The sequence below is a fragment of the Phyllostomus discolor genome, chromosome 8, assembly GCF_004126475.2.
Source record: "Phyllostomus discolor isolate MPI-MPIP mPhyDis1 chromosome 8, mPhyDis1.pri.v3, whole genome shotgun sequence".
In the NCBI taxonomy this organism is placed as follows: domain Eukaryota; kingdom Metazoa; phylum Chordata; class Mammalia; order Chiroptera; family Phyllostomidae; genus Phyllostomus; species Phyllostomus discolor.
This window is the reverse complement of record NC_040910.2, coordinates 101,238,638-101,261,562: the sequence shown is the minus strand read 5'-3', so window position 1 is coordinate 101,261,562 and position 22,925 is coordinate 101,238,638. Positions and strand designations below refer to the sequence as shown.

Below are 22,925 nucleotides of genomic sequence, written 5' to 3'. Positions count from 1 at the left end.
ATTGTTTGTTTTAGCTGAAATTTAAATTTAACTGGTCATTCTCTATTTTATCTGGCAACCCTAGACACCAGCCTTCATTTCTGGGAAAGGAGTTTTTGAGTGGTGTCATATTTAATTCTCACAACTCCCTCTGTTTCCCATAGAACAGACAGACTCAGTGGGGCAGTAAGATTTAGTCTCAGGTCGCCCAGCTGGGAAATTAGTGAGCTGGGATTTGAACTTGGGTGTGTCAAGGTCGGCATGCCCTACTAAAATCAAACTCACGGCAGATAAGCAGTGATCGACTTCATGATAACGTGGGAGGCCCGAGCTAACCTGGAAAGGACGAACGATTTCATCAGCCGAGAAGGAATGCTGAAAAGGGGAGACGGAGAATCAGATCTGAAACAGTGTTTATACGCCCATCTATGCTCGTTTCCTATTGTTGCCATAACACATTCACACGATCTTCGTGCCTAAAAACAGCCACAACTTCATCATCTTCCATCCTGGAGGCAGGAAGCCTGGAATGGCAGACGTCAAGACGTCAGCAGAGCTGCATTCCTCCTGTGGGCCCTGGGGAAGAATCTGTTCCTTGCCTTCTCCAGCTTCTAGAGGCCGCGGCATGCCTGGGCTCCCAGCCAGATCGCTCTGACCTCTGCTTCCATCCTCTCCTGTTCTGCTCCAGCTCCGATCCTCCCGCCTCCCTCTCAAAAGGCCCCTTGTGATTACGTGGGGCCCGACTGGATAATCCAGGATAATCTCCTCGTCTCCGAACCCTCAGTCACATCTGCAAAAGTCCTTTTTTGCCTTACGGAAAGGAACAAACTCCCGGCTTCCAGCGATGGGGATGTGAATACCTTTGGAGAGCCATTATCCTGCCTCCCGCACTAAGGGAGACATTATCTAGTAGCTTTGAGTGCTCTGGGCTTGAACTATAATCCCTTTCATCTGTACAGTTTTCAGAGTACTACACAACCTTTTTCACTTCTTGCATGGATCCTGGAAAGTCGATGAAGGCAGTGGTATCGAGGCCATTCTGTTAAGGGAAGTAGATGAGACTGGCAGGTGTGGGGGGTGGGAGGGGGCACAGTGCCTGGGTCAGACGGAGAGAGAGAGACTGGGGCCCAGGGCTTTTCATTCAGCATCTTCCCCATCATCCCTGCTGCCCCTCGTTCCAGACCATGTGCTCTTGGTGGTAGAACGTGGCAGTGCCGCAGGCACCCCTGCAGTCTAGAGGAAGAAGCCTCCAAAGCGAACTAGTTCCCTCAGCCCTGACTCTGCCCTCAGCAAGCAGCCTTCTCCCAACCAAGGCAAGGAGGGAGGGACAGAGAGCCTTCCTTTTAGCGGAGAGCCTCAGCACAGCGCCCCTGAACTTGGTGTCCGTCCATCTCAGTGTGATCTCAACAGCAGCCCAGGCAGATGGTCCCGAGGCCTGTGCTGGAACTCCTGAAAGAAGAGGGTACTCTGATTCTTGGAAAAGTCTTGCAGCAAACCTCCCAAGCAGTTCACAGTTTGGCCCTTTGGTGCAGCACACAAGGAGTTGGGCTCTCCCGCTGCACCCCAGGTGTGGGGAGGCAGCTGCTTGAGTCCACTGACACTCCCCCAGGCTTCCCTCCATCCCATCCATTATCCATGGCCTGCGTGTGCCCGGCACTATTCCAGGAACTGGGACGTAGCCGTGAGTCTGACAGGCCAAGCCCCTGCTCTCCCGGACCTTGTGCTTTAGTGGCGGAAGACAGACAAATCATACAGAAATGTGGGGTAAGGGTTCTGGGCATAGCAAAACAGGATGAGCCAGACAGAGGGTGATGGCAACTCTGTGAGTGGGGACTTGGGTGCACTGTCCGTACTCGAAGAGGAGGCCGATGCCCAGGGAGAGGCGGTACTGAGATGCAAACCCACATTTTGCACCAAAGTCCCCCTTGCTCCTAACCCCTGCTCTGTGCAGCCTCCAGAAGGGAATAAGAGCAGCCCGAGCCCTGGGTGGGGGGTGCTCAGAGTCCGTGCACCACCCCGAGGCTGAAGGCAGGCCATCTGGGAGTGGTGTCCTGCAGCAGTCTGACTCCAGGGCCAAGAAGAATGGAAGATTCCCGTCCCGTGTTGGCTGAGCAAGGGTCTAGTAAGGAGGGTAGTGGTGTGATGGGTTGTTTAAGAGACACAGTGGCTAGATTGAGGGGAATGAACCAGCTGTGAAGAGTGAGCCAGGTGTGTGTGGGGGGGGTCATATGTAGGGGGTGGAATGCACACGACACGGCAGAGGGCCAGGTGTGCCAGTGGAGGTGAGACAGAAGCCACAGGATGAACTGGGGAGGGAGCCAGACGTGAAGGGGTGAGCTCGCCGTGAGGGGCTTGAGAACAAGCCCAGCCTCAGGCTTCGGAGGGTGTCTGTCCCTGGAAAGGGATGATGCAGGCAACGCACTTCCTGTTTAAGGAGGCTGTGTCAGCCCCTGCAAAGAGGAGCCCAGGACACGTTCGGCACCTGGCAGGGCGGAAATAAACAGAGACGCGAAGCAATAACGGATGCCGTGTCCTCTGCCTACCCTGCCACCTCCTCCTCCCCGGGCTCGAGGAGGTTGCTCGTTGTTGCTGAGCTGCGAGGAGACTACTAAAGCTATGGTGGCTACAGGAGGCTGTTCCCCAAACTTGAACTTGTGTCTTATCCCCCTCCCCTCCAGCCTTGGCTCCTGCTGTGTGCTCACGTGGAGTGCCTGCTGCCTGACCTGCCTGTTGAACTCTCGTCTTTAGTGGTCTGCCTCCAATGCTCCTTCTCTGAGAAGGCTCCCCTAATACCCATTCTGCCTTTTCCAAGGTGTGATTAATCACTAGCCTCTGAGCACATACATCAGAGCTGAAAACCCAGACAACCCAGCTCTGTGTCTTAGGCACACTGACCTCGGCCCACCCCACCCCAGGAACACACGAATGAACTTCAGAGCATTCCTGGAATTGAATGCAAAATCATGTGCAAAATCAAATGCGCAGATGAATGGATAAACAAAATGTGATATGCAATGAAATATTATTCAGCCATGAAAAGCACTGGGGTACTGCATCCTCCCAAACAGCCCCCAGGTCTCCGTGCTGCCCCAGCCAGGCTCTCCAGGAGCTATGTAACCTCCCAAGGGTAAAAGTCCCTCCCAAAGCTGAGCAAACAGGTTAGTGTTCCATGAGTATTTGTGGGGTTTAAACACGAACTCTCTGTTAATCCTTACGTGGCCCTGAGCAGGAGGCCACCATGACCTCCATTTTATGTAAGAAAACTGTGGCTCAGAGCAGTCAAGGGACTGGCCTAAGAACACACAGCTGGCAAGCAGGCAGAGCTGGGACTGGAACCCAGTTCCATCTGGCTCTACAGCCAGGGTCACTATTATGCATTAGACTTTGGGTTGGGGTGGGGACATGGCACAGGCTTCCCTGCTCCTACAGAGTTTAGGTTCTCACAGCAAGCTTGACTTCAGGCAACCACAAAGACACAGTAATTCCAGAATGCTTTAAGGCTCTGGGGAAAAAAATGAACTGGGTGCAATTATAAAGTTGAGATAACAGAGGGGCTGCTCTACATTGGGGGTCAAGGGCTGAAACCAGCAGTGTGAGAGGAAAGGCCCCACCGCTGGGGTGGGGCGAGGGGAATTTGGCTGCTTTGGGAAGTGATGGACGGCCAAAGGGCTGCAGCGAGAGTGGGCAGGGGAGGTCACCAGGCGCAACTAGGGTATAGGCAGGGGCCGGAAAAAATAAAATCCAAGGGGAGCCCTCCATGGGTTTCCAGCACGGCGGTTGCGGTTGCGCTGAAGGGCTGAGGGAAGGCAGGAGTGGGGGCAGTCCCGGATGCTGCCGGCAGCCACCGCACCCCCTCGCTTAGTGCCTAGAGGGGCGAGGTGGGTCACACCGCCCCTATCCCCACCTCTCCCTGCTCCTGAGGGTCACTCGGCCCCACCTGGCCGATGATGTCACGGCGCTGGCCTCCGCTGCCTGTGACGTCACGATTGGGCCCCGAGGTGTTCTCAGGGTCCGCGCTAGGAAGGAGCCGCTCGCCCTTGGCGGGCGCGAGAGAGCGACCCGATGAAAAAGGTTACTTCCAAGCAGTCTCCGCCCAGGTTGTTCGGTGGGTGCGCGCCCCCGCGCGGGAGGCTGGTTGCTATGGACGCAGCGGCTGCCGCTGCTAGGCGCGCGCGCGGGGTCACGGGGTCGCGGGGTCGCGGGGTGGGGTGGCGCAAGGCCACGTTTTCTCGGATTCCCGCGGAGTGTGGCCACGCTTAAGACCCGGCAACACTATGAAGCCTCTAAAGAGGGAATCCCGCCTCAGAATACTTACAAACAGATTATTGGAGGCCGCAGAAAACATCAAAGGTTGGCTCAGGCTGCCTTGGGAGCCGCAGGAGAACCCCGCAGGGGCAGGGGGTCTTGGATGGGATTCACGACAGGAGGCCTGAAAGATGGGGGTGACACCAGGAGGGAGGTAAATGTCACCAGGGAATGAGGTAGGGGGCAAGGCGTACTCCGTACCCTAAGAGATGATGAACGAGGAGGAGAATCCGATAAGGGAGGGGCACAGGGTACTGGGGCCTTGAGGATGGGGACACAGGAAGTGGGGAACGGACCGAGGCCTCAGGGATCAATTGTTGGGCTAACTTCCGGCCTTGGGCAGGAAGGCACAGGACACCCCTACCTGGAACCACATCTTAGGGTAGAACGCAAAAGGGAGGATCCCCGTTGGGGGTGGGGGTGGGGGGCGGGGAGAAGAGCCAGAAAAGAGTTCAAGAGGAGAAGGGCCAGGACGTGGGGTTCTTGGGAGAAGGAAGTTCAGGAAATAATACAAGAAACATGCTCGGGCGGTGAAACCAACAACCTTGGTGGGACTCTTTGGGGGTGTCACCTAAGAGTCCTACTGGGAAAACCCCAAGAAATGCTAACTGTGCTAGTTCCGATTCTGACTGTCTTTTCCCTCTCCGCGCCCTTTCCAGCTGGGTGACACCTGTCCTGCTTGTTTAATCTGGTGGCAGTCGCTAGACATGACAGCTTCCTGGCCTCTGCAGCTACCCTGTGGCTGCAGGTGGGAGAGCCCCAGGGTGCCTGACAGCAGACTGACCCCGTGGATGCCTTCCCATTTGCAGCTCACCCTCCCTCCCGTCGTTTTTTGCTGTTTCCATTTATTGAGGGCCTGATGTGTGTGGGCGCTCTGCTGGGCAACAAACACATTGGTATTAACCCCAGAGCCCTCAAGAAATTCAGTCTAGCACACTCCCGGAGGAGTGACCAGACAGTATAAATGCTGTGATATAGGCACCTGGTGGCATTAAGGGGGCTCAGGGCACCTGACCTAGGCCTTGGATGGTAGCTTTAGGAGGGACGGTTTTCTGCACATGTTATCTGTGGTCAACAGCAACAACAAAAAGGAGCAGTTTACTTCTCCAGGTCTAGGGAGCAGCATGAGCTGAGGCGTGGCACTGTGAACGCGTGTGACCTTGGTGGCCAGGGCAGAGGTCGTGAGTGCGGAGGAGAGGGAAGGGAGCCAGAAGGGCCTGCGCAGTGGTCAGGGGTCAGCCTGTGAAAGGGCTGCCTGTGCCCTGGCGGGCCCCAGGGAGATCCGGCCACAGTGTCTGTGAAAGCCCAATGTGAAGAGAGAAGCGGCCTGGAGTCCAACTAACAAGAGCTCAGCCGCTGTTCAGTGTGGCTTTCTTTAGTGCTCCGTCCTAGTGGGGAAGTCCGGCTGCGGCTGCAGGATACAGTCTGTGACAGTTAGGAAGAAAAGAAGGAAGTGTAGCCGGTCTCCTTCCGCAAGGGCAGTCAAGGGCTTTCCTAGCCACTGCTGACCTCATTTCTGGAGGTCTGATCAGCTTCAAACAAATCAAGGAAAGATTTCTGCTGAATCTTTTTCATTTTTAATTTTTTAAATTTATGCATTTGAACAAGAGAGAGAAAGGAACATCGATTTGTTTTTCCACTTATTTATGCATTCATTGGTTGCTTTTTGTATATGCATGTCGAGGGGAAGCTCTAACCAACTGAGCTACCCAGCCAGGGCTGCATATTTATTTTTAATAAGGAGAAATTGAGTTTATTAAACAGCCCTGGAGTAAATAACATGCACCGTGGTGAGGAGGGAACAAACCCAAGTGTTTAGTTCCCCCAAATATCTCAGGGGAAGGCTCTAACACTCCCCTCTCCCCCCCTTCCCTATAATATAGCTAATCAACGAAAGTAATCTTATCATTTTGAGCAATGTTTCTCCAAGGTCTCTGAGTTATAAGCAAAAAGGCAAGCAAATGTTATGACTGTAAACCTGTTTAGAGGTTCCAGCCCTTTTGAATCTCAGGTCTTGTTGCTAAGAAACAGGGCCGGCTCCCAGCAGTCCCAGATCCCCCGCCCTCATCAAGTAAAGCTCGGCCCTGGTAGGGACAGTCCCTCCCTGGGTTCCCCAGGGCAACCCTGAGGTCGGAGTTTCCTGAAGACTTTAATCAACACAAAAAGAGTAACATTTCGATAAAACAAGAAGCGGAAAAAGAGAGTCCAGAGAGACTCTCTGAGTCTCCTGCTCCCTCCCTACCCCAGGCTGAACACCTTGCTTGCAGCTGCCTGATCTACTAACTCCGGCAGAAGTGCCGCCTGATTGCCCCACTCAGGGGGGCCGGGGTCAGGATCAGGGGAGAAATGCCAGGTGGGTGACTCACCGGGAGCCCCACTCAGCTTGGGTTTCCAGACCCGAGAGAAGGAAGTAGCTGGGCCTCTTGCACTTTCAGTGGTGAGACACACTTGGGCCCTTCTGAGTCTTGCCCCAGGTCCTAAAGTGACCCCCGCGGGCCTGCCCTTCCTCCCTGTTCTCCTCAACTTGCCTCTGCCCATCTAGTCCAGCTGCTCACCCTCCCCGGATGAATCACTCTGAGCTGCTGCTTTCATTTCATGCTCCCGGATCAGAGCTCCCTCCTGCCGACAGAGGAGGGCCAGAGGCCTCAGCTGTGCTTTACAAAGCCGTCGTGCCCTGTGTTCCTCTCATCCCCAGTATCTCCCCCACCGCCCCAGAGAGCCTCCTGTGTCTCACGAACGAACGCCATGCTCAGCCCCACCTCCACCTTTGCTCCAACTGGGACCCCACCTGAAACGCCTCTGTCTGCTCCTCCCCCCGGGCAAAGCCTGCCTGCCCTTCAGGACCTGCCTTAGCCCCCCCAAGTCCTGCGGCTGCTCTTTTGAACCTCTGGTTAGAGCCCTGAGCTGTGTGGTCCACATCCATCTGTTCTTGCTTTGATACATCACCAAGCCTATTATCTGTGCCGCTAATTTTAGGCCCTTATGTTATGAGTGGTGTGTGTTGGTGCCCGGTGCATTTTCGGCTCCTCAGCAGAAGGAGCCACATGTTAACCTCTTACACCATCTTCTCTAGAGTGTATAACATCTAAAAGGCTTGGTAAATATTCTCCAGGGTGTACTGGAGTTTAAAATGGATGTATGATGTTGAATATTTTATTAACTAAAACACACCATTCCCTAACTGCATATTAGGATAACCTGCTCAGAAAAACCCCAGACCAGAGAGTTTCACTGGCTATTTCAGAAGTCTCTAGCAAGGGTGAAGTTTTATCCATCCAACCATGATAATGATACACCCAGCGGTCCAAAGCACAAAGCTGGAGACGTCCAATCCCTTGGGGAGATGCAGAGCCAACCAAAGGGATGGACAGAAGAAGCAGGCATCCTGGAAAATAGAAATAATACAAAAAATATGTATAAAAGTAGACCTTCAATTGGTACCCATTCTCCCTTGGGCTGCTAGCAGCTTTGGTGACTCTGTAGAAAGGAGAGGGGAAGCAGAAATAGCAAAAAAGCCCTCAGGCTGCGTGTCCACACGTGGTGGCGGATGGGACCAGAGCCACGCGGTTTAGCTGACGAGGCTCCCGAGCTCCCGCTGACCCCGTTGCTGAGGCCTGAACGCTGGCCCACAGGCAGAATTCAGAGTTATGTTTGGAGTGATTCTGGCTTGGGGTTTGTTTTGTTTTGTTTTGGGGTTTTTTTGTTGTTGTTGTTTTGCCACCAATTATGTGGGCATGTCCTAAAAAAAGAGTTTGACTTTCAGAACCCAAACGCCGGCTTTGATGTTGTAAGTCGTATTGCTTCTGAAAACGTGGAGTCGTGTCAGAAGCAGGGGACAAAACCGAGCTCTGCTTCAAAGTCCCAGAAGTCAGGACTCGGGTTTTCTTTTGATTATTTTCTGTAGCGCCTCACATCAAACCGTCCTGAGCCAGAGGGCGGCAGACAGGAGGGTACCAGCCAAAGAAACGAGACGCATTTGAAACTGCTAACCCAGCTCTGTGGAAGGAAGGCAGGGAGCGTGTCCTCATTGGAGAAGGACTCGCTTCTGCCGCTCAGTTCTCATCTCCGTGCCCCGGCAAGGTGGCATGGTGCCCTCGCGAGAGAGAGAGAGATGGGCTCAGATATCTCCACGTCTCTCCCATCCTGTGAGCCACTTGTCATCGCCTGCAGCATCAATATTCTCGTCCTCAGTCTTGTACCCCGAGTCCCTTCCCGAAGACCGAAGTCCTCTCCGTGGCTCACTAAACTCTCGGTGATGTCTCCCACTTCCCTCTCCAGGCACGACCTCCTACCTCCCGCCTCGCTACACTCCAGCTATTTTAGAAATGTATGCTTTGAGTTCCAGGGGTGCGCTCTATTCTCTCCAGCCTCTAGGCCTCTTTTTTTTTCTAGGCCTGCCTCTTGATGCTAGTCCCTTTAGAAGGCCTGTCCCCCAGATCCTTTCCCTTGTCTATGTTCTCTTCATTTTCAGCTCCCAGTTTAAACAGCACCTCCTTAGGAAGCCCTCCCTGACTACCCCCCAAAATTGTGCCGGGACCCCTGGCTGCTCCCCTAGTTCAGCCTGACATCCTTGTCTCCCATGGGTATGTGCTCTTTGAAGCCCGAATCTCTGCCTTATAGTCCCCAGACCCTAGCGTGGTGCCTGGCACATAGAAAATACTTAAACAGTATTTATTAAATGAAAGAGCATGAAATCAATGGCCAGCCGTGCATGTTCTGTTTGCCCCCCGGTGCGTCGATATTTTAACCAGTGTCTTAAGAAGCCTGATGCCTCCACCCAGGAGAAGGGATCAGTACCAGCAGTGGAGGAGGCTGAGAAAGCATCTTCCCCAGTTGTCCCAAACCCCTGTGCATCAGAACCACCTGGGGAGTTTTTTTTTTTTTAATGCAGCTCCCCAGGCCCTGGCTCCAGGCAGGAGCTAGGAGGCTGTATTTGTGAAACTCCTCGGAAGGTTCCGAGGCAGACATCTGACTAATATTTGGGAACCACGGATTTAGTCCAGCCCCCTCTTTTTACAAAAGGGAAGACTGGGGCCACGAGAGGGTAAGTGGGGTATCCAGGGTTGTCCAGTTTATAAGCAGCACAGCCCGGAATGGAACGTGGTTCGATCTCAATTTTGGCTACAGAAGCCTCAGTCTCCATGGCAGGCCAGGGGCAATAGGTAGGGGGGACCTTCAAGAAAGAACTCCCACTGCCCCAGTGAAGTGCTGCCCGGGTCACCCAGGCAGCCTCCGCTGTCCATCCAGCTGTCCATGCCCGCCCCGACCATGGAGTAGAATCTATGTCTGTTTCTCAGCATTTGCAACTTTCTGCTTCTTTTCAGAAAAGAAGCGGGCAAAGGTGCCTGAACAGCTCACACCCCCCATTCAGGAGGAACCTGAGCCTGTCAGCAATATCCTGCAAGGAGATGACATTCTGGCCTTAGCCATCAAGGAGGATGACTTGAAGAAGGTAAGGACAGAGCCCAGGGATCCCTTCCCGCGGGACCCTTCCCCAGGCAGCCTGTGTGGCCTAGAACATCGACCACGCCCACCAGCACTGCCACTTCCCTACGGGGGACGGACGTGATCAGGCATCTTGCTCCCCACGGAGGCAGGAGCCATCGGTCCCCTTTCACAGAAGGGAAAATGAGTTTAAGAAGCAAAGGGACAAGTGTGGACAAAGCTACTAATCCCTAACCCCAAGCTTGACCTGGAGGAGTCAGCCACTTCTCACCTGACTAGTCTGGAGGCATAAAACGTAATTCCCGTTCCCCACTCCAGGACGGTATTAAGTCCCATGTCTGTTGCAAAGGCGTTTCCTCGACAGAACATAAGGACAGAGCTGGAGACGCGGGTCTGTCAGCCTTCAGGAATCCCACAGAGAACTAGGACAGGGTAGACGGGTGGTGTTTTCCCTCCTGCAGATCTCAAGTGGAATTCTCCTCTGTTTTGTTTCCTTTTAGCAACACATTCCTCGATTTATCGAAACAAGAGATAAACCTGTCATTGCTCAGAAATTCATCATCCGTAAACTCAAACCCAAGGATCCTACGAGGAAGGTCTGCCACTTAGTAGCACATCCTGCCACCACAGATGCGGCCACCAAGCCCCTGGACTACTCCGGTATGCCCAGCCTCAGCCCCGGCCCTAGCCCCTCTGGTGTCTGAGTCCACGGGTCAGCCTGGAAGGAAAGCAGGGTTCTCTCTCCTTCAGAGAGTAGCCGTCTTGAGTCGTTGACCTCGGCGAGCTAGCGCTTGTCTTTCCCCTCCCATTCCCCGCCCTCCAGGCCCGGGGGACAGTTTCTATAGCCACGACCAGATCCTGCCCCACCACATCTTGGGGAGTCTCCAGGACTTTCAGAGGATTGCCGTTGCCCAGGGGAACACCCAGGTGCGTGTGTGCAGAGCTGCCTGGACCAGAGACGTTACTGAAGTCATCTCCGTCTCACACCTGGTGGAGTCGAGCAGGCCTGGGGTTAGAAAGTCAGTCCAGTCTCTGGGCCCCGGAGTCTGGAGTGATCAGTGACCCTCCCCCCGAAATAGTGAAGCCAGCTTGAGCCAGTTTCAGCTCAAGTCAAGAAGTCATTTCAAGGTTACAGAGGTGCCTCGAGGAACTCCAAGGTCTGGCTCAGTTAGACTGAACCCAGAAAGGCACCAGGGCTCCAGGCCCGCGCTCCCTGATGGCCTTCTTTCCCCTCCCGCAAAGACTGGCTGCTCGCTCCTCAGTCCCCATGCTGGAGGATGCTGGAGCTCCCCCGGGCCCCGAGAAAAGTCAGCCTGTCTCCCTGACTTTCCCATCATGCACTGCCGCTCTTTGTCTCAGTTCCTTCGCTTCCCTGTTTCCAGGCCAAAAATCTCATTGCTCAGGAGCTAAGAGGCCCGGGGTCGTATAAAAACGGCTCCATCACCCTGCAGGTTTACAATTAACATCAGCTGTAAAACAGACACAGGAAAAGATTCTGAGCACCATCTTAGAACCGAGGTCCCCATTCTGGGGGAGAGGGGACCAGCAGCGGTTTCCAAGCCCCTCAGTGGTTCTGTGATTTGTTGTCTGTCACCCACAACCGTAGGGTCTCGAAGAGGAGGGACCCTCGGCAGGCAGCGTGGGAGGACAGTAGGGGTTTTGGCCTAGAGAATCCCAGCCCCGCTTTAGCGCCTCTCTAACCCTCACCACCCCCCCCCCAACGCCTGCGTTGCACTTTCAGCTGGCTGAGCTGATACACACCCCACCCTCCCTGATGACCCTCATCCCAGCTACCGAAGAGCCAAAGCAGAAAGCCCCCAAAGAAGAGAAGGCATCCCTCTGGGCCCCAGCTCCTCAGCACAACTTCATGAGGAACTGGCAGCGCAACCTGGCCCTGTGGAAGAGGCAGCAGGAGGCCCTCAGCGGTGAGCGGCATGGACGACAGGCTCCCACCCGGCCTTGCCCAGCGCCCAGGTCCCGCTGCCTGCCGTGTTCTCCCCCCAACCTGTCCAGAGATGGCTTCAGGCCATTCGCTCACTCCCCAGTGTTCCCCACCCAGCGGGTCCTGGAATCGACCCAGTGATGGGGCCAACCGGGGCTGAGCGCCGGGCCCAGGGGTTCTGATTTGGTGGAGGGGCCACATTCTTGGCTCTCGCTCTAGAACGCCTGAAGAAGCCCGTCGGCGAGCTGCTGATGCACGTAGGGGAGACCTACAGGCAGATCCAGGAGGAGCGGGAGCTCATTGACCGCGTCCTTCCCACGCAGCACGACGGGAAGGTGAGGACGGTGACCCCAGAGGTGCCGTGAGGAGGAGGTCTGGACACAGGCACGGCTGCCTCAGTTTGCACAGCTGGGGGGCAAAACACATCTCTCCGTTGCCACCTCAAAGGCCGTCACTAAATTATATTGTCGGTCCTGTGATTGGGTGTTTGGGGACTGGCCAGTGAAGTAATTCATCCTTCGGCGGTCACTGGTGGTGAGTTGAGGAGAAGGGTAGCCTAGGCACTGAGTTCTTAGAATAGTCTTAGTGTTCTCTCTTAAGAGCTGAAGCTCCAGCTTTTGGGCAACCAGGGCCTGTTGTGTCTGGTATGTCAGCGCCACCCCCACTGTCTGGGGCCAGGTAAAGGCTGCGGGAGGGCACCCTGAGCGCAAGGAGGTGCACGCTCCTCCCCCGCCCTCCCTGCTGCAGCGAATCCCCCAGGCGAGCATCTGTGGTCCCCTGCGCTCTTGTCTCCCAGGCCCCCGCACCAGCCTCTCTCCCTCCAAGGGGCCCCCCAGCGGTCTGACCTGTCTGCCCTGCCTTGCCAGTGCACTGAGGAGACCAGTGGGTTCTGGAGTCGCCTGGAATACTTGGGAGACGAAGTCACCGGTCTGCTGATGACAAAGACGAAATCCCAGCGTGGTCTCCTGGAGCCAGTCACTCACATCAGGAAGCCGCACTCCATCCAGAAGGAGATGGGTGAGGAGCAGGGCGGTGGGTGACCCGCCTAGCGGTGGGGGACAGCGCGGCCCCGGTCTGAGACCAAGCAGGAGTCAAGTCCTGTCACCCTATGGAGATCCAGTTCCCTCCAGGAAGACAGTGACAGGTAGAACAGGGGGCTGGAGCGAGTGGGAGTGGAGGCCCCTGGGCTGTGCCGTCCAGAGCGGCAGCTGTGGCTGCCATGGTGGGTGAGCACCAGGAATGCGTCTAAATGGAGATGTGCTGTACGTGTAAGCTACACGCTGGTTCGTATGCGAAATGTATCTTATCGATAATTTTTATATTGTTTACCTGTTGAAATGATAATATTTTTGATACATTGGGTTAAATTATTACTAAAAATTAATTCCATTTCTTTTTTTTCTTTAAGATTTTATTTATCTACTTTTAGAGAGAGGGGGAGGGAGGGAAAAAGAGAGGGAGAAAAACATCAGTGTGCAAGAGATACATGGATCTTGCACACCCCCAGCTGGGGACTTAGCCCATAACCCAGGCATGTGCCCTGACTGGGAATTGAACCAGCGACCTTTCAGTTTGCAGACTGGCACTCAATTCACTAAGCCACACAAGCCAGGACTCCGCCATTTCTTTTCTTTTCTTTTCTTTTCTTTTTCTTTCTTTCTTTCTTTCAAGAGAGAGGGGAAGGGAAGGAGAAAGAGAGGGAGAGAAACATCAATGTGTGGTTGCCTCATACATTCCCCCAACTGGGGACCTGGCCTGCAACCCAGGCACGTGCCCTGACTGGGAATTGAACCGGCAACCCCTTGGTTTACAAGCCCGCGCTCAATCCACTGAGCTATACAAGCCAGGGCTCTGCCGTTTCTTTTTACCGTTTTAAACCACCTAGACAATTTTACATGGTGTGCCTCACATTTGTAGGATGCATGCTATTTCTATTGGATAGCACTGCTTTAAAGGCTGCCAGACCGCCTGGGTTCAGAGCAAGTTATTGACCTCTCTGGTCCTCAGTGTCGACATCTGTAAAATACTGAAGGGGCTGTGAAAAAGTTAAATGAAGCATGATATGTATTAAGAGGCTCTGGCTCATTGTTGAGCCCACAATAAAAGGTAGCTGCTATTGTTTTTATTATCATCCGAAGACGTGGAGGTTTGAGAGCTAATTTCCCAGCCGTCCTGAGTAGGACTGCTGAAGCAGAGGGTATAGGGCAGGAGGGCTGGAGCCCAGCGGCACAGGGAAGCCGCCTCTCCCCGTTTTCCAGAAATGGTGCAGGGATGGGGGCGTTCAGAGCCCCTCGAGAGTGAGAGGAGAGGGGCATGGCGGCAGCCTGCACTGAGGGTCCTTGGGCCCTGCGGCAGGACTGCTGGCCCGGAAGGACGCTCCGTACCGCCACACCTGGGATCGGAGCCTGTTTCTGACCCACCGGCGCCAGGAGCTGCAGAGCATCATGGCAGAGCTGGACTTCAACCAGCAGGTTGGCAATGCCCCCGCTCCCCGTCTGAAGCCCCCCAGGGTGGCACCTGTCTTCTTCGGTCAGCTAATCTTTCCTTTCCTGGTCTCTCCGAGGATATTGATGGCCTGGAGGTGGTGGGCAGAGGGCAGCCCTTCTCAGCAGTTACAGCAAAAGACTTCACAGTGTTGAATGAAAGGAGCCAGAGAAGTTCCTCTGAAGACACAGTGACCTTGTGAGTCGTCCCGGGCCCTGGCACCGACCGAGTTAGAGGATGGGCTTCCCTCCCAGAAATGAGGGCGCCTGCATCCCAGCCTCTCCAAGTGACTGCCGCCCCTCCTGTCGCCATCTGTTCCCTCCCAGCCACCAGCTCCTCACGGGGATTTCCCAGACATCCCTTGGCTGGTAGGTGGGTCTGCTCCAGACGCTCCCCGGGCTGCGCGCCCTGAGTGCCTCAGCGAGAAGCTGGGTCTCTGTGTGTCCAAGAACGTCCCACCTCTGGGGACGGGGCAGGACCAGGCTGAGGTCCAGCAGAGCCGATGACACTCCACTGGAGGCCAGGGCAGGGCACCTCTCCCGACCTGCTGGCAGCCCTGTCCGTGGGCCCCGTGTGGCAAGACTATGGCAGCTTCAGGGAAGATGCGTCATTGGTTTTCCTTGCAGAGATCTTTTGACCCATTACCCGGATGTGACCCCCATGCCTGTCCTGGGCCCGTCTCTGCTGTTCTGTGGGAAGCCAGCCTGCTGGATCAGAGGCTGTAACACACAGGACAAGGTGAGCCCGCCCGCACCCTCACCCACCCGCTGGGTGGGCCTCCCCTGGGTGCAGTCTCAAAGTGACTGGCAGTCACAAAGAGCCTGCAGGCTCCCGCTTGCATTTTTATCTGGATCATGCATGCAGCATGTCTGAAGATGGTAACAGCACCAGCTACCTTGAGCCAGAGTAAAATCACAAGGCTGAAAAGAGAGTGTCACAAGCCACCCAGCTCGCACCTCGCCCCCAAGCGCGTAAACAGGCAAAACTGCTCTGACTGCTGTGGCTTTAAGAATGCTCTAAACCATTCTGACGCTAAGGCTCATCAGATATAAAATCTGTATTGTCTTCTCTTCTTGCTGTTGCTGGCACCTCAGGGCCGGCCACTGCTAGGGTGTGACGCCACCCCGAGAGCAGTCAGGCCCTGGAGGGACTTCCTCCGGGAACCCAGGAAAGTCCCTGGAACGAAAGCGGGCTGGGGTGAGCCCGTCACCCCAGGCCGGGCCCTCCCTTGGAGACGCTCCTCATGCCTCCTCCTTCCCCAGAGGCAGGTTGGAATCGCTGTCAGCCTGACCTTCGAAACTCTGGAGGGGCAGAAAACGTCCTCAGAACTGACGGTGGTCAACAACGGCACGGTGGCCCTTTGGTACGACTGGCGGCGGCAGTCCCAGCCGGACTGTTTCCAGGACCTGAAGAAGAACAGGATGCAGCACTTTTACTTCAACAACCGGGAAGGTACCTGGGAGAGGGGGCCCTGCCCACCTTGAGGCCTGGCCAGCGCCCAGCTCTTCCGGTGGAAGCCCCTCTCCCTGGCCTCCTCCCTTCCATGTCTTCTGTGACCCGTGTCATCTCCTGGCTGCTCCCGTTTGTTGGGGGCAGGGGGTGAGCTGCCAGGGAGCAGAAGCATTCTAGGGGTTCAGCCACCTATATGCACAGGCCCGAGGCCAGGACGACCAACGTCGGCCCGTTTGCCGGGGACTCTCCCCCTTTCGGCACTGCAAGTCCCACATCTCAGGAAACCCCTCAGCCCTGGGCAAGGCTGGGGACGGTCGGTCACCCGGCCTGGAGTTCAGTCACAAGTGTCCGATAGGCTTAGGGCTCTGTTAGCTGTGGACCTGCCCGCATGGGGCTTCGCGAGCTCCTCCTGGGTGAAAACCTCTGTCTCCGTCCCTCTCAGGCGTGCTGCTCCCCGGAGAAACGAGAACCTTTACCTTCTTCTTCAAGTCTTTGCATGCTGGGATCTTCAGGGAATGCTGGGAGTTTGGCACTCACCCCACCCTGTTAGGAGGTGCTATCCTGCAGGTCAACCTCCACGCAGTCTCCCTGGCCCAGGACATTTATCGGGAGGAGAGGGAGTTACTGGAGGTAAGGGACCCGGGGGTCTCGGCCCGCCTGCGCATCAGATCAGTGACTCTGGCGTGCTCCTTAGCGCTGCCTGCAGGGACCCGGTTTCTCCCAGTTACTGTTGCCCAACAAACACTTCTCAGGGCTTTGTGAAGTCAGAGAGGGTGGGGAGGCCAGAGGAGGGGCAGCTGTGAGCTCCACCGAGCGTGGCTCCCACGGCCAGAGAGAGAGGAGACTGGGCCCTAAGATGCAGACCGCGGGAAATACTCAAGCGCAAACACAAGGGGCGGCCCTGCGCCCCGGTACCGTGTGTCTTCGCTGCCTTCCGGTACCCTCCAGGGAGGTTGCATTTAACCGGCAAGACTTCAGAACCAGGCACAACCACAGGGAACAATTAAACCAGTGGGGCCAGCACCCAGGAGTGAGTGTACGGTGGGAGCTGGGAGGCTGCTGGGCCCCCCGCAGGTCCGCAGCCTGGCCATCTAGCGAGGTGCTTGGCAGGGTTCCGTGGAAGGCTGCGCACCTTCCTGTTTACAGTGGTCCCCGGCCACTTGGCGAGCCAGCTCCTTCTGCTGGGGCTCAGCCTGTGGCCATCAGAGATCATTTTGACAAACGCAATGTCTGCTTTACTCGCTAGGATAGGCCTGGCATCTCTCTGTCTCTAGACGCCCCTGTTTCCGCCGTACTGACTGCACGGCCAAGTCACATTCTCAGCAAGGCCCAAACCGTGCTGGCCCCAGCCCTGGCCCTTCTTCCTAGTCCAAGGGAAATGCTGACTGCGGCCTCCTGGGCCCACAAGGGAGCAGGAGCTCCCCTGGAACTGGCCTCTCCACAGGATCCTTTCAGCTTCTCAGGGAACAAGGATGTTTGGGAAGACATCCCAAGGGGTTTTGAGTCTGGGAATAGTTGTGTGTGTGTGTGTGTGTGTGTGTGAGAGAGAGAGAGAGAGAGAGGGAGAGAGAAATGATGCAGGAAGGCTCAGAGTTCCCAGGGTCCTGGCTCGGCTCCCCTCCAGGATGCCACGTGGATTTTGCAATCCTGAGCCAGTCTCGTGCCACCTTTTCCTCCCCAGAAAGACCTGGCATCCCACGAGGCGGCCACCATCGTGCAGAGCGTGCTTCGGGAGCTGCTGGAGGGGATCCTGACCCAGGAGCGTGCGCAGACCCCCGAGGACGTGTACCTCACGGAGGAGGACTTGTTCCACCACAGGAATCCTGGGGTACGGGCCTAGCACTGGCCCCTGCCCCTCGTGCGTGCCCTGGTTGGGAGGAATAGCAGGGCCCCCAGTGTGCCAGGACTGGTGCTGAGTGTCTTTCACGAGGAGTAACTCATTGCTCTCTCCTCCCCACAGCCCTGGGAGACGGGCACTATTTACGTCCTCACTGTACGCGGAGGAAACCGTGGCCCGGGGAGGTTCAGTAGTTTGCCCGAGATAACTTAGCTCCTAAGTGGGCACTTGGTGAGAACAGTTTCACAAGCTCCTTCATTTAAACCCCACATTCCTGGGAAGCTCACATAACAAAAAAAAGTGCTTGAGCTTGGAGAGGCTCAGGTCGAGGGGGAAGTGGGGACGCCCTCTGGCCACCGCCACTCCTGCCGACTCTCCCCCGGCCTCCTCCACCAGTGCTCCTGAAGGCGCGGGGGAACCCTGTGCCCAGCCCCCTCGTCACGTGTCTTCCCTTGCCTCTGCCGTAGCTGCACTACCAGCACCAAGTGGTGCAAAACCTGCACCGACTGTGGAACCAGTACATGGTCCTGCCCTCCAAAGCCGAGGAGGCCAGGCCGGGCGAAGAGGAGCGCCGCGGCCCCAGGGCCCGGGGGGCGGTGGCCCAGACAGCCCATTTGGAGAAGGCCCCAGGGAACGTGGACCTTAGGACCCCAGTCTCAGAATCCCAGCTGCCTCGGCAGGACAACGTGGCCCTCAGGGACGCCCAGGATCCCTCCAGGGCCCAGAAGGCCGGCCTGGGGGCCAGGGGTATTCCGCAGAAGAGCACCGTGGAGGAGAGGCCGGTGGAGGACAGCCCCAGGGAGCCGGAGGGCCTCTCCCTGCCTGGGTGGAACCTCTGCCTGGAGGACTTCAGAAAGGTGCCTCCCTGACCCCGGAGGGGAGAGGGCGGGAGAGCAGCTCCGACACAGCGAGGCGGGGGAAGGCCCAGCAGCGCCTCTCGCCCCCATGGACAAAGAAATGAAACCTCCTCAGGGCCTGGAGAAAACAGTCTCTTGGGTCATCTCTTCTTGTCTCAGTTGCCCAGGCCACTGGGGTGCTGGGAGGGTGCCCTCTCTGACCCTGGCAAACCTTGGAGAAGGGGTTCGAGGGTACAGACTTCTGAGGGAGGCCCCCAGCTCTCACAGAAGGCGCCCCAGGCAGGGCAGGTTCTGTGTCTGTATCCCCCCTGCACACCTGTGCTCACAGCAGCACACCCGTCACTAGAGGACACAGAGATGCCTGGTGTCCTGGGCAGAAGGGTTGCTCACGGTACCTCTGACCCCGCCAGGCAGCCATGATGCTCCCTGAGGAGAACCAAAGAGAAGACACCCTCATCGGGCTCAACAGAGAGGCCCTGGAGCTGTGCCAGGAGCAGAGGCCGCTGCAGTCCGACCTCCTGTACCAGATGTGGTAGGTGCCCCACCGGGAGGGCCGGCCCTCGCTCCCCCGCTTTGCGGCATCAGGCCAGGGGCACTGAGCAGGCAGTCCCGAGACACAAGGGGGCTGAGCTCCCTTTGAGCTCAGATTGTGAAAAGATGCTGCTCACACTCCGTGCCTGGCACCTGCCACAGCAGCCACCCGCTGCCCCCCGAGGAGCAGTGACCCCTGGGCCTCTACTTCTCTCCCCTTGCTCCTTCTCAAGAAACAGAGGAGTGAGCAGAGGGGAAGCCAGGGGGCGGTGAGAAGGGGGGCGGTGAGAAGAGGGGCGTATCCCACGAGAAGCATCACTTCTCAGTCGCCAGCCTGCCTGTCACCAGCTTGGATAGGCTTGGGGAGGGGATAGGTGGGTTTTTTTTTTGTTTTTGTTTTTGTTTAGATTTTATTTACTTATTTTTAGAGAGAGGGGAAGGGAAGGAAAAAGAGGGGTAAAGAAATGTTGATGTGCTAGAGAAGCATGGATAGGGGACCTGCCCCGCGACCCTGGTATTTGTCCTGACTGGGGGTCAAACCAGTGACCTTTCTTCGGTTTGCGGGATGATGCTCAACGCACTGGGCCACACCAGTCGGGGAAACGGGGGGTAGGCTTCTGCAAGGCCCTCAGAACATATCCCCATGAGCCTCACGCTGGAAGTCTCAGGCCAGGTCCAGCCACGGTTTCAAGCTGGAGTTAAGACCGACCTCGCCCTGGCCCCAGGCGACACAGTTTCCCGGGCTGAAGCCAGGTCTGTCTGAGAGCACCTGCACAGGTGCCGGCAAGGGTGCCAGATGGACGGGATGCGGCGTTCCCATGGCAGCGCCCAGCACCAGTGTCTTGAAAGGGAAGCATCCAAGCCTCTGCAGGCTTTAGGGCAGATGAAGGGTGATGCCTTCTCCCCAGTGTGTCTTGCCTTCTAGTATGCAGCTGTGGCGGGATGTGATTGACAGCCTGGTGAGCCATTCCCTGTGGCTGAGGGTGCTGCTGGGCCTGCCCGAGAAGGAGACCACCTATTTGGACACGCCCCAAGAGCTAGGTCAGACACTGTGCAGCCACACCTGCATGTGGCCTTTGCCATCCTTCTGCCTTCTGCCTCAGCCTTTCACACACCCACCCCCGTGTGATCCGTGAAGAGGCCCCTGCTACCCTTTCCTCTGTCGCCAAGGTCTAGAGCCCAGAAGTGGCCTAGTATCACCTTAGTTCAGCTCCCTCAGTGTACAGGTGGAGGGAGTCCCAGAAGGGTTGAAGGCTTGCCTGTGCCCGACGTGGGGGAGCGGCAGAACAGGGACTCGAACCAGGCCCCTTGCACCTGCCCCCAGTCCTGTTCCTCGAGGTCGCATGCCTGAACCAGGGGCTGTCTGTGGGAATTCACCCAAAGCGGCCGAGAGCACTTTGCTTTTCCCGACTCCCCCCTGTGGGGTCCGCTGGGTCCCAGGCTGCACTGTCTCTCACTCGCCTCCCTCAGATCGCAAAGTGCCTTCTGCCATGGACATGAAGCCGTCCTCCGTGAAGATCGGGAAGGAGGACCGGAGAGGGGCGGCCCAGGAGAAGAAGCAGTTGGGAACCAGAGACAAAGAAGATAAAAAAGGAGCCAAGCTGCAGGGGAAAGAGGCACGCTCTAGGGCGGGGCCTGGCCTGGGGCGGCATGGGGCTGGGGAGGACGCGCAGGGGTGCAGAAGGTCACAGTTGCCGGCTCCCCCAGTGAGCTGCTCCCGAGAAAGTCCTAGACCTCCCTCAGGAGCGGCTGAGGGCCGTGCATGTCTCATCTCTCCAAGCAGGACCGTTTGAACAGCAAGAAGCAGAAGGCAAAGGATGATAAGAAATCTACGAAACCTTCAAGCAGGGACAAGCTTTACTTGGAAGACCCTGCCCCTGGCAGCACCACCCCTTCCCAGGAACCCATAGATCCCCTGGTCATGGAGAAGTACACCCAGAGGCTGCACACTGAGGTGAGGGCAGAGCCCGGCGCTCAGCACCCCCTACCCCCCGCTCACCCCTGCCCTGGGCACTGGCCTCCGCTTCCTCCTTCACCCCGTTTGTTCTGCACATGGTAAGTGCCTCCTGCGCCCACGATGGGAGCAGAGCTGCCCTCATGAAGGGCATCCCCATGTGCGAGGGACTTCAAGAATAAGTGACGTCAGGTGATGAGCACCCAGGAAGGGAGAGAAACAGACCAGAGCCACGGGGTGAGGAAGGCCCAGGTGGGGCGGGTGGGCCTCCCCGAGAGGGTGACAGTGAACAGAGACTTGAAGGGAGGGGAAGGGTGGCCATACGGACCCGAGAGGAGGAGCGCTCTAGGGCGGAGAAGCTACTCACGTAAGGGGAGGGAGTCGCCGTGAGGACGGAGGGCAGACAGGCCACCGAAAGGGAGCAGGTCATGTGGGGCTTTGTAGGCCACGGAAGGACACAGGGATTTTCTGAGCACAACAAAAAATCAGACAGGGCTTTAAATAGAGGAGCAACATGGTCTGACGTACGCTTTTGGAGGATCAACCGCTCTGGCTGCCATTTGGAAAGTAGACTGGGGGGCACTGAACAGAAACCTCCCCGTCACCCACCTTTCCTTTGCGTTAGAGGGTGTCCTGGCTGGTGTGCTCCTTGGGGCAGCACCCCGGGGAGTGGATTTCCAGCCAGTGGAAGGGTTTTGAAGCACCGAGAGACTTCTTAACGGTGCCTTTTTAAGCAGTAGGTCCCTAGAAGGTCATCCGGGTGCTGCGTGGGGTTCTTAGTCGTCATGGCTGTTTGCTCTGGAGGGAAGGTCGGCCTGACGGCCGGCCGGGCTCTGTCTTCCCCCGGGGCGGACAGCTGCGGAGCTGGGGTCGCCTCGTGTGGCCCCGCTCTGGGTCTCATTTGATCAGAAGCTCCAAGTTGCTACTGGTGACGTCACTGAGATTTCTGAAGGTCAATGAGGTCTAGAAAGTTCTCATAGGTCTCTGAGGACCCACGGGGTGGACTCTCCCTTGGTTTTCTGAAATTAAGAACGAACTTGCCGAGACTCGTGTGGTCCAGCCCCACTGAGGGCATGGTCTCGGAAACATTTCGGTATGAGCTCTGTGGTCCCCAGAAAGCTGGCATCTGTGGGGCCAGGGCAGGGCTGGGCCACCCCAGGGGGCTACGTGGGCACCGCCCGCTGGCCTCCCTGGGGTTGCCCATCTAACGCCACTTGGCTCCAGGGTCCCCACACCTCCGAAGGGCTGGTGCCGGGTTCCCTCCCCAGTCTGGTGTGAAAAAGAAAACTATTTGCAAAAACGAAAGTTCTACAGAACTTCTCACCACTTGGGTTTTATCCCCTCCCTAGCTGTCTCAGTGTGGAGTGAACACACCCACCTCTATAGCACGGTGGGTGGCCTCTTGCTCGGGTGTTTTTCCACCGAGCAAACCTTTGCCTGGTATCTGTCCCGTTCTCCCAGGTCCATGGGCTACTGGACACCCTGGTGACCAACCTGATGGTTCTGGCTGACGAGCTCAGCCCCATAAAGAACATTGAGGAGCCTTTTCGTCTTTGCACTTGACTCGTGTGCCCAAGCGGCCTTGCGGGCATCTGGTTAGCAAGCAAACCAATAAAGAACCTTTAAGTTCCTACCACTTCCATCATGCCTTTGTGTCTTGAACGCTGCCTCTTGAAGAACTCAGCTGACTTCCGGCCCAGGTCCTCCCATGCCCCGCCTGCCCCCAGGTCCCCTGCACCCCACCCTGTCCCAGTTCCCGCAGTCACCCGACAGGCAGGGAGAGAAACACACCCGGGGAGGGTGCGTGTGGGGTGCTGAGCCCAAGAGCAAGCTGACAGCAGGACAAGGAATGAGTCAGATGATAGGACAGATAGCGTCACTCTGCATGGTTCCTGCCTCTGGCTTCCTTGCCCCACGCTTTTGGGGACATGCTTCCTGGAGCCAGGTCTTTTCCAATGTCATCACCGAACATGACAAAGTATGAGACAAGAAAACTAGAACCCGTGGGACCTGGCTCCCCCGGATCCTCCCACTTCAGCTGGGTCCCAGGGCTCCCTCCCAGCACGTGGGGGTCGTGCTCTCCACACTGTGAACCCCTCGGCGCCGGATCCCTTTGTCCTCGGGCCGGAGGTTCCTATC

General features: G+C 56.7%; 1 protein-coding gene across 3 annotated transcripts; it reads left to right on the top strand.

The window, feature by feature from the left end:
• Positions 1 to 3,909: 3,909 nt before the first annotated feature.
• On the top strand, positions 3,910 to 22,426 carry LOC114503382 (MYCBP associated protein). Of its 3 annotated transcripts, none has more exons than XM_028520927.2 (19): positions 3,910 to 4,084; positions 9,609 to 9,736; positions 10,230 to 10,389; positions 10,553 to 10,656; positions 11,471 to 11,654; positions 11,891 to 12,006; positions 12,538 to 12,688; positions 14,027 to 14,142; positions 14,235 to 14,353; positions 14,782 to 14,893; positions 15,418 to 15,607; positions 16,050 to 16,237; positions 17,289 to 17,435; positions 17,912 to 18,301; positions 18,712 to 18,833; positions 19,758 to 19,873; positions 20,303 to 20,448; positions 20,616 to 20,786; positions 22,248 to 22,426. In XM_028520927.2, the coding sequence occupies exons 1-19, from the start codon at positions 4,042 to 4,044 to the stop codon at positions 22,347 to 22,349; spliced, it is 2,805 nt and encodes a 934-aa protein (XP_028376728.1). In that variant the 5' UTR covers positions 3,910 to 4,041; the 3' UTR covers positions 22,350 to 22,426. The 3 variants fall into 3 exon arrangements, with proteins under 3 accessions (XP_028376728.1, XP_028376726.1, XP_035889644.1); XM_028520925.2 differs by lacking the exon at positions 3,910 to 4,084 and adding an exon at positions 4,174 to 4,329; XM_036033751.1 differs by lacking the exons at positions 3,910 to 4,084; positions 10,230 to 10,389 and having other exon boundaries at positions 9,673 to 9,736.
• Positions 22,427 to 22,925: the final 499 nt, after the last annotated feature.